This window comes from Zootoca vivipara, chromosome 4 (genome assembly GCF_965207765.1).
Source record: "Zootoca vivipara chromosome 4, rZooViv2.hap1.1, whole genome shotgun sequence".
In the NCBI taxonomy this organism is placed as follows: Eukaryota; Metazoa; Chordata; class Lepidosauria; order Squamata; family Lacertidae; genus Zootoca; species Zootoca vivipara.
Genome location: NC_142587.1, coordinates 41157501 through 41168446, shown reverse-complemented (window position 1 = coordinate 41168446; position 10946 = coordinate 41157501). Strand labels below are relative to the sequence as shown.

Genomic DNA, 10946 nt, shown 5'->3' with positions numbered 1-10946 from the left:
ACAAATTAAAATACCCAGCTGATACTGTGGCTGGCCTATAAAGTACCAACCTGTGTTCAGGAGGAAGCATGTGTAGAGCAGATGCTTATCTATCACTAGATCTCAGCCTGTGTAAAAACCAGATTTTTCAAAATCACCCTAAAACACAATTAGTTATTGACTGTTTAGGGCAGCCAAATCAAAATTGCACAGCACTTTTGTGATAAAGGTTTCTGGCATTTACCTATGCTAGTGTCCTGTGGAAGGGAGTTCCAAAATTCTAGGGTAGCCATTGAGAATGCCTATTTAATTATTTGTTTATTAAATTTGTATACCACCCTTCATCTGTAGACCTCAGGGCTGTTCACAACATAAAAATACAAGATAAAAACACAAAATACATGATAAAAGCAAGAGCAGCAAAAAAACAAAAAAACCAATAACCTCCCATCCACTCCCACACACATTTAAAAGTGAATAGGATGTTAATCAGCCAAAGGCCTGGTTGAAGAGGAATGTTTTCGCCTGGCATTACCACAAACTTCAGAAAAGGCCCATTCTCATGCTGTCACCCTCCAGACCTCTTTTGGAGAGGGACACTAAAGAAGGACCTCAAAGGGTGTTCTCACAGTCTTGGTAGATCCATATGAACCTTGAGGTATTGCGGTCCTGAGCTGTTTAAGGCTTTGTAGGTCAAAACCAGCTGTTTGGATTGCTTGTGTGCATAGTAGTCGAGCACATTTCAGCAGAGTAGCAGAATGACCACACACTAGACAAAGTATGGAAGACCCAACCTTGAAATGTTTTCCTAGACTAAACCAGTACAGCTGCATGTTTGCAAATTCTTCTGTGGTAGGGGGAGTGGGGCAGGCAGAGGGAATTCTCATGGCACTTAGCAAATGAGGATCAAAGGTTTATTCTGGTCTTCTCCCTTTTTTCCTGTGTGCAGACAAGTATGCGAGAGAGGTCAGCCACACACAGCTGACTTGCAGCTTGAGGCAGTGCAATATTGAACATTTATCACTTGGACCTGCTGACTATGAATTTGCACTTATTTAAATCCTGTAAGAGAAAATTATCTGACTGCATTTCAGAATGCATTTTTCTCACCACTTTAAAGCTAACGCTTGAAGGCTAACGAGGCAAGTCTCATTTCCTCTTACAGTAAAACCACAGAAGCTGAATTTCCTGCTCTTGTGAAATGCTGTGGTATATTATCTGTCCATTCCAGCTCAAGACAACAATAAAGAAATACTTGGGTAATAACATGTTTTCTTTTGTTGCTTTTATTCATTTAAGTGATTTATTTTTCTATGTAGGATCCTATTTCTCAGTATGCTCGGGCGAACCAAACTAACATGCTGACGTGATTATGAACTTCTCTCAATTCATATCCTGAAAGAAATCTGAACAGTGCTATAAACAGTTTGTGTCATTTCCCTCCCTTTTTGTTGCTTCTAGCTGACACCTTGCATTAAGGAAGGCTTGGCTGAATTATTAAAACATATGCAGCCACCATTGTTCTACTCAAGTGCTGTCAGCTCATAAAATGCAGTGGGAAATTGAGATTTCTAGTACTGTACTTTAATATTGGCTTAAGAGAGACAAGCCATATATTGCCCTCACTTTTGTTCTTAAATAAAGTAACAGTTGTTAAAGTACATGAGACAGTGATATGAGCCTCCAATGTCATATCCACTTCCTGAGAGGCACTGTTAGCCTTCTCACATCTGCTGGTTGTCAGTCCAGAAGGGAAAGTGATGTGAAGGTGGTGGCATGGCGAACAATAAGTGATGGCAAACAAGTGCTGGGGGGGGCACTTTTTAAGTGAAAAGCAGGGGGACGACGTAGAACCTTGGGCCTTTCTAACTGGCCCTCAGGATTCTCCAGACCACACTTTGACCAACACATCTTCCTTGAGTGTTTTTGTGTGATTGGAACGTGTTCTTCAACCCATAATCCCTTCTGCTTGCCTGGATAAAGATGATGGAGGGATATGTGTGTGTACTGTACCAAGGTCAAACTCACATGGGTTGCTCCATCAACTTTTGTCTCTAGCCCCAATCACACCTGACACGTGGCCCCAACAAGGCTGGCCAGAAAGGAATGTGACCTTTGAGCTGAAAAAGGTTCCACCCTCCTGATCTGCTACTGATCACCCATCACAAAGTGGCTTTAGCAGGGGGAAACTATGTGCTAATGAGAATTTCTACTACTTCAAGTAATGTTTACTTGATAGAGCAGGGATGGACTGCAGGTTCTCCTGGACTACAACCCCATCACCCCAGCTCCTTAGACAGGCTGGCTGCAGTTGGGAGCTGGGACTCCAACAACATTGAGTTGCAGGTTGCCCATCACAACCCCAGAGAGACAGGAGGATGGGTGTGAGAAAAGGTAGCATACATTTCTCTGTGTGTATGCCTTGCATGCTCCCCGCCCCCACCCTTTAATATATAAAAGGATACTAAAAGTGTTTTTCATTTCCTTAAAAGCTCTACAGGAAATGAGTCAGTAACGCAAAATGTGACCAACTTGCTGACGTTAGCCGAAGGAACTCAGATTACATTCTTCAGTATCATTCTCAGACTGTGATTATAACAGAGCGTAATGGGGGCTTTCCTTGGAAATTCTTGCCAAAGCTACTGCTAATATGAAATAACCAGCACTCTCTGAGTCTTAAGCAATGAGAGGACAGTTGTATATACCTGTACTGTTTTTGGGGGGAGGTGGGGAGAATGACGGTAGGTTAAAAAGAAAAACAATACAGGAGGTGGAATGAACATGGGTTTGTTGGCTTTTAAAAGGTAAAGGACGCCTGACAGTTAAGTCCAGTCTTGAACGACTCTGGGGTTGCAGCACTCATCTCGCTTTACTGGCCAAGAGAGCCGACGTTTGTCTGCAGAGTTTTTCCGGGTCATGTGGCAAGCATAACTAAGCCGCTTCTGGCGAAACCAGAGCAGCGCACGGAAACGCCATTTCCCTTCCCACCAGAGCAGTTCCTATTTATCTACTTGCACTTTGACATGCTTTTGAACTGCTAGGTTGGCAGGAGCAGGGACCAAGCAATGGGAGCTCACCCTGTCCTGGGGATTCAAACCACCGACCTTCCAATCAGCAAGCCCAAGGCTCAGTGGTTTACACCAGTGCCACCCACGCTGGCTTTTAGCAACCATTAAATACAGGTATGTACACAGTACAGTTTTGCTTTCTTTACTGCTTCCCACTCAGAAATAACTAAGCGGCACTTGGACTATGATTTACAAAAGGGTAACTGTTAGTACATTGCAACAAAAACAAGTCTTGTGGCAGCTTTTTAAAGACTGCTCAAAACCAGACATTAACCCTGTCCTGCATCAGTCAGCTGATGGGTGGGGGAACCCAAGTCTTTGCAAATCTCCCCACAGTTATATCAATGAAATTTCATGGGTCTAAAACTATATAATAAAAAAGTCCAGCAAAGAGCCACTGAATAAAAGATTACACCAGTTTGTGGTCGCTAGCATGAAAAACAGTTTATTTGCTTATGAATGCAAATAATTAAGAAAAAAACCCAGTGTGTACACTGTACACATTTGAATGACACTTACAAGAATGAAGTTATATACAATATACATTTCAGGATCACAGGTGTACTGTTGAGAGGATGGAGACAGACAAGTAACTTGACTCTGTAACTGTCACTGCCTGTGGGATTAGAGTCCCAAAACTCCAGCAAACAATCATATTTATGCCACTGGTAATAAAGCTTTTGAATTAGGGACCATATTAACTTATTTCATTTCTACATGGTTGGATAGGAAACAGGAAGGACACAGTCAAAAATGAATTATTGGATGCAAATTGCTATTGTCCTGAGAGCTCAGCTCCTCACTCTTCACTTGCCATCTTCGTCAAGTACTCCTTGTCTATTTTGAAAAGTCTCCATCCTTCCTCAGATGATAGGTCAGAAGCTCCCCGTCTCTTGTAGAACCTGATGGAAGGCTCATTCCACTCAGCTACTAAGAAGTGCATACTGCTACAACGACATTTGACAGCCACCTAGAGAAATAAAATGGGCAGCAATAATTGTGGGAGTATTTCTGTGTGCTGGGATGTGATACTGCTTCTTTAAAAAAGATCTATGTAGGCAATTTCCAGCTGTGGTAGCAGTTATGTTGTATCACTAAATTCCTACTTGGTCTATTTTCTAGTTTCCCTAGCCCACTATAAATCTCTTAAAAACGAAGAGCTGTAGGATAGTTACAAGAAACATTCCCAACGTGCTTCTTGAGCAGTTTGCAACCTTGAACAAATAATGTCAATAGGCAACTGAAGCAGAAGGGGAACCCCAAATATATGAATGGCCTGGTGGATATGGCAATATTCAAAAGTTCGAACATAGTGGTGTGCTACTGCTATACGTTTCCTTGAAATAAGACACATGGGACTGAGTCACGCTACATTTGGTCATGCGGTTTACTACTTATACCTCATTTGAGAGGATGTTTCCAAGGTGGAATGGTCATCTGAACACTCCCATCATCAGAGCAATGAGGCAGTGTGCTACCACAAAGAACTCTATCATGGGCCAGGCTGTCACAAAGAAGGCAGCACCATGAATCCAAGGAAGGATATTTAAAAGCACCATGAGAGATATCCCAATAGGTGCAGGAAATGCTTTAATAACACAACTCTGTTGAAAACATTTTTTTGTAAAAAAAAATGTACATGTTGGGACATGTTCTAAATAAAAGTACTTCTTGTACCTATTGGGATACTATTTGCTATGCTGTATTTATGCAAGCTCAATCCAAGGGCACTGCACAATCTGGATTTAATAATTTCCCAACTAAGTGTGACTTTGGTTAAGTGATCATTTTAGAACACTTTCCCCATATCAGCTTCTTACCTGGCTTAAATTCTTTAGAATTTCTGAACCAATGCCCAAACCTAAAAATAAAATAAGTGCAATTTTATTAGTCACGTGTTTAGAAAAGTTGAATCAAATTTAATTGTAAAATATTCCTTAAAATTTAAATGGTACCTCTGAACTCATTCATTACAAAAAAGTCTTCAAGATACAACAGTTTTCCAATCCATGGGTCATATGTGAAGTAATACATGGCAAAGCCCACAACACTGTATCCTACAACAAAACATATTTACTTTACATACATGTGCATACATACAGAGTACCTTTTTAATAAAGCAACAAGTTAGTATATATGAAATATCACATGCTTGTGCCGAAGTAGTCACTCCGAACATGCAAAATTAATCTTATGCTGCAATAAGCCAAGTTTAGCACTCATCGTACATTATAATGAATTGCAATTTAAGATAGGAATTCCTAGCAAGTTAAGGCCATCCTGGAAAGTTCTAAGACCCTCAAAAACCAGCATCATATTTTTTTGGTCACAATTTCATGTTCTTGCACATACCCAGGAATTACATAATCGCAACACCTGGCAAGTTGTGTCAACAATTACATCCTAATTATAGCTTTTTGCTGGAGAGTCTCTGTACATACCATATTGATACCACTTTGGAAAACAATTCAGGCTTTTACAATTTTACACGGCAGATCAGAACATTGTGGGAAACATTTCAACTCTGCTTCCTTCTACATTTTGGAACATAAAACTCCCAAAGCAAAAGCCCCTGAAGTTCGTTTTCCGCATTAATTGATGTCCATTTGTTTACAATGCAATCACTCTTTTTTTTTTAAAAGGAAGAGACTACAGGATTGCCTTTGTGACAGCTAAGAGCAAATACAGCAGCTATTATTTTTCCAATCTGAACATGTCAAGGAAATAGTGATTGCATTCAAGTGTTTTCTTTGTTTCATTGCTTGCATCATTCTCTTATGCTTCTGCTTGTAAAGTGAACAATTGTTCACTGCAACTTATAACCGTATCCTTACTACATCCTAGTCAATATTCATATTTAGAACTTCAATCTTGTTGCATGTAATCCAAGGAACAGAGTTACATACAGGATTTCTGATCTACCGAGTGTTTTGTATATGCTTTTTTCTTTTTCTTTTTGAGGTACATGTTTTGGAATAGGATTTGACCCTGGAGACCTTACCTCATATATCATGATCATCTACTTTATTGTGTAACGGATCTTTTAGTTACCTCCCCGCCCATCCATGTACACGGAAGGGCCATGTACATGGCGAAGCTAGAGACTGTAACCTGAAGATTGGGGACAAATTGAAGAAAACATGTGATTCAACAGGATTACATAGTGATAAGTTAGGGTCAAACAAAAACAGCCATGTAACGAAGTAGTTTTGTTCTTTTAGATTATTCCTTGTTCTCCATCATCTTCAGGATAACTGAACAATAAGAGATACCATTTGAAAAGTTCAGTAAGTTTTAGCATTCACCTTTGCAATGAAGTACAGCTAGAGTTATTTATTATAATCCAAAGCATTGTTATTTACATTCTGTTATTTTCTAATTAATTTTTTAAAAAAATGTTTCACCTTCAGATGTCCAGTGTTCTTTTGGCACTTCTGCAACAAGGCAGTGATAGAAAGGATGTTCTCCAAAGCCGTCCTCAAGTAGATCTACAGGATTACAATAAATGCATTATCTAGCTACAGTTTTCCTATCCCCAGGTTGAATTGTCACAAAACTGTCCTGGTAGTCTTATTTTATATTACCTTTTTCAGTCAGTACCACTTGTTCCTCCATTTCTTCATATTTAGCAAGCTCCTGTCCAAAACAAAGCATGTATGTTTGGTTATATTTCATTGGACCAACTTCTGTTAATGTTTTTTGCACTTCTTTTTCTTGTGCCATGGACCAGAGTCTATATAGAAAAACCCATTTTATAGAATACTATCTGCTTCTCATCTGAGAAGAGTGAAAATTCAGTAGGGAACTAGACAGTTAATGGATTATCTACAGTATTGATTCTGCACCCTGAAGGACCTGAGGGAATTGCCTACAGAAGATTAAGGCAGCAGCCCTTACACACATTGCCCCCAAAGCAAGCCCTAGCGAACACCTGAGACTTACTTCCAAATAAGGTTGCTTGGAATCGAGCTGTTCCACTCTTGACATGTTTTAAGTATTTAAAATGACAGGAATGAAAGGGTTAACTATAATGATTCCACTGTATTTAAGAAATGTAAGTTAATGCTAAACCTGGGGGGGGGGGGGATTCCCAAGTGAAATATGTGTTCCTCAATGTTTGTATCTAATGGAACATCCTGTCGAAGGAATTAGACCAGATGAACAGCTGAATCACTTTCAACTGCTGTTCTGAAACTGGGTTCTTCCTTTTTCTCTTTACAGCAGTCACTTGTGCAGAGGCTACAAACTGTCGGCAGCCTATTTCGCAACAGCAGGAAGAGGATGTTTTGCCAACTCAGGAGGGCAAAGGTGTCTGTGCCCAGAAGGAAGTTATTTCAGTTGCAGAACAAACAGTTCCCATCCTCAGTGGCCTACCTTTGCCCTTGAACTGTATGTGCTAAGCTATACAAGAACTGGACTGGGGGGAGGGGCCTGAAAGATCGAAAACACAAGATCGTTTGAGCTTCGAGAAACTGCCATGGTGAGAAATTATAGGCATGTTTACACTCCCAACGCTTAGGATTAATTGGTGTGTAGCCGAGTACAGATGTGGGACATTTCTTTCGCTATACACACGTCTAACGTTAGCATTTTGGTTTGCTACACAAACCGCCTAAAGCAGGTGCAGGTTTATCTAGGAGTTAAAAAAACGAAGAGATCCGTGTCGTCCAGTCTCTTGCTTTCATCCCTCCTTAACTAATTTTTGTTCATATTTTTTTTTAAGTCGGAAGGCGTGTGGTGGCAACTGATAAAAATGCCCTACTTTGGCGTGACTCGCTAAGCAGCCCCTCTTGACTTGCAAAGATAAAAGCGCGAAATCCTTCCTTTCCCCCCTCCGCCACCCAGGACGGCGCGCTCTGTTCAGAGAACAACTTTTATTATACATACATACATACATACACACATGTATGTATGTATGTATGTATGTATGTATGTATGTATGTATGTATGTACACACACACACACACGTGTATGTATATATAAAATCTCAGGAGGCTCAAGACGAAAGGAGGCCAATGGAAGTGACTTTTGTTTTTCCACTCCTCGTGTGTTGCATCTGCTCGTTGCTTTCCTGCGACTGGCCTGGCACAGAGCGAGATCTACCTTTATGAGGCGCAGGAGGTCCGCGCAGTCCTCGGGCCGCGCGGCGCGTATACGGAACGAGGCCATTTTCGGCGGCGTTTCCCTTTGCGTCCCCCGCCTCGCGTGAGTCCCCGATAGTTGAAGAGCAGGAGGAGCAGTTTCTTCATTCGCGTCCCGGGCGCGGCGTGGGCAACTGCGGCGGCGGCACAGGCACAGGCACAGTCAGGCTGCCAGCATCCCGCAGGAGCTCTCGGAGCGAAACAGAAAAACTACCGAACGAGGGCGCAGCGGACTCTACTCCGGGTGCCCGCGGAGCAGCCCCTATTTATGCCACCGCCATCCCGACTCCCAGCCAATCACAAGTTGCCCCTCTATTCCCCCCCCCCGTTCCTCCTTCACCTCTTACCTCATCTTTCCAGGAAATGATGCCGGGTGGAAACTTCTGACTCATAAAGCCCCGAGGCAAACGGCAAGCAAAGCTGTGCGGAGACCGCCACCTTCTGGAGCGAGCAACCCGCACTTCCCCGCGCTCTGGAGGGAGAGGGCCTTTGTCTCAGGCTTCCTGACCTCCTTGCAACCCCCCACCCTGCGGCACAGCCTTCCACAAAGGCTATAATCCAATTTACTGATGCTCACAAAGGAGGACAGTTTAGCATCCTATGCACACGTTTTTGACGTCATCTGCACAGCGCTGTTCTCATCTAAGTGGCAACCCAAGCTCCCTCCCCCACATATTTAATTCGGATTTTCCTGATCGCCAGTTGGGCTTTTATCCACACCCCTGTTTGCCCCTCTCTTCCCCCAGGGGAGTCAGAACAAACAGCAACCAGCCCTGAATGTGATAAGAGGGGATAATCCAACATAAATCACATGCTACCCAATTATGAGGGTATTGGAGTTCATTTTGTGGGTGGGTTTTGGTTCTACATGTGTGCTGTGCGGTAATGTTTTGCTAGGTGCCATCTATCACCATATCCCCTAGTTCTGTTGGCCAGGCACTCCTCTGTGGGCTGTGGTGGGGCTGGTCACAGGACACACAATTAAAGACAAAAACAAAAACCTGCTTTGTGCAAGTGTGGTATACCAGAACACTGCTTGGCACATGCCCTGCTTGGCACACACTCCACACACATTTGCATACACATGTACTTAGGCAGGCAAGGGAGCCTCAATGGCGACCCTCTGGAGGCTTGGGGACGGACGGACGACCAGCTAGCCCCTCCGCCCAGCTCTGACCCTGCTAAAGGTAAGTATCTCTCATTGTCTTAGCCTTTACTTCAAAGTCAGGCAGGGCCACAATTTGATCAAGGAAGTGGTGCTGGGGAAAGCGATGGGAGCAAAGAAATTTATGCCAAGTCCCCAGTCTGAATTGTCTCACCGGTTGCTCTTAGCCCTGCTCAAAAAGGAATGCCACAATTGAGTAGCTTTGGGGTAACAATTTCACAATAACTCCAGAAACCACCTTATGTGATTGGTCCGCCTACCTCAGTATTGTCAATGCTGACTGGCAGTAGCTTTCCATGGATTTTGTCTGGAGTCTTTCCCAACCCTGCCTGGAGGTGCCAGGAACAGAACTCTGGATCTTCTGCACGCAAGGCTTGTGAAATTTTAACTTTGTTATAACAGGTTGAACACCATCTGCTCTCAAGACTTGTTCCATCGAACTCCTTGCTTTAAGGAGACAAACAGAGAGGAATCTGTGTTATAATCTTCTTTCTAATAAATGTACAAGCAGCTTGGCCATTTAGTTTTGTTTTTAGGCAGATGCAGAGATGTGGGGCCTCTGGGACTTTTTACAAGTTTATAAACAAATAAATCAGATGGAAATTATGGCAAGTGATGCAGTCACCATCTGGATTGTATTAACTATAGTTAGCCTCTCCCACATATGTATGGTCTGGGAAATAGGGTTGCCATATTTCAAAAAGTAAAATTCCTAACCCCTGCAAATTTGTTGAGTTTTTTTGGTTTTTTGTGTGATTTTAAACTCACATCAGCCCCAGCCAGCGTGACCGGTGGTTTGAGGTCTTTGGAGTGGTGGTTCAACAAAATCTGGAGGGCCATAGGTTGATCATCCTGATAGGTAAAAGAACACAATTTATAAAGAGAGCAGTAAAAATGACCTTGTATGTTTCTAATTACATGTGTGGAAGGGAAGAGAAAAAGAAATAGAACTGCCACATCCTATGCATGCTTCGCCCAGAAGGGGAGGAGAAAACACACAGCACAGAAAATCAAAAAACAGCATTAAAAAAGCAGACATTTTCCCCAGTACCCTGGGAAAAAACTCTACAGCCCATTAACTGGGGACAATGCTGGCAACCACACCCATCTGCCACCCATATACAGAGGCAAGCAACTGAAAAAACTGAGCACGTGGCCCCTGCACATACACCTGCACCAATGGGAACACAATACACACAATGCCACACTGTTCCCATTCCATCAGCCGCAGTGGCGTCATTTCCAGTGTGGCCAGTATCCAGACACCTCTCATTCAAGGATTCAGTTTCATTAAAGCTTTTCCTGAGCACTCTTTTCTGAGTGCAACACACTGCGGCCATGTACACGTTACCATTTAGTCTAGCTTCAGCTAGATTTTTTTTTCCCAAAAAAATTATTTTTTTTTAATTTTATTTTTAAATACACATGACTTCAGCCACAATCCATATCTATCCTATAGTTGCTTGACAAATACTGCCGTTTCATGCATTCTCTCCACTTGATTTGAAAAGGTAAGCCAACATGTTCCGGTCACAATTAAGCTGAGATGTGTATGTTTGAGACAGCCACTGCATATGCACAGATGCCAGCTTC

At 42.5% G+C, this 10946-nt stretch overlaps 2 protein-coding genes across 3 annotated transcripts in view; one reads left to right on the top strand and one right to left on the bottom strand.

Moving 5' to 3' along the window:
* Nucleotides 1-3465: 3465 nt before the first annotated feature.
* SAT1 (spermidine/spermine N1-acetyltransferase 1) lies at nucleotides 3466-8413 on the bottom strand. Of its 2 annotated transcripts, XM_035116100.3 has the most exons (6): nucleotides 8151-8413; nucleotides 6632-6683; nucleotides 6452-6535; nucleotides 5003-5104; nucleotides 4868-4908; nucleotides 3466-4017 (listed from the first exon to the last, which is right to left on the bottom strand). In XM_035116100.3, exons 1-6 carry the CDS (start codon nucleotides 8214-8216, stop codon nucleotides 3847-3849), a joined length of 516 nt encoding a protein of 171 aa, XP_034971991.1. In that variant the 5' UTR covers nucleotides 8217-8413; the 3' UTR covers nucleotides 3466-3846. The 2 variants fall into 2 exon arrangements, with proteins under 2 accessions (XP_034971991.1, XP_088524843.1); XM_088668717.1 differs by lacking the exon at nucleotides 8151-8413 and having other exon boundaries at nucleotides 6632-6885.
* A 939-nt stretch (nucleotides 8414-9352) lies between these two features.
* The window catches only part of ACOT9 (acyl-CoA thioesterase 9), a 25862-nt gene continuing 24268 nt past the window's right edge, over nucleotides 9353-10946 (top strand). The window contains exon 1 of the mRNA XM_035115182.3: nucleotides 9353-9375. The gene's annotated coding sequence lies outside the window, so the exon portion shown is untranslated. The remainder of the gene's footprint in view (nucleotides 9376-10946) is intronic.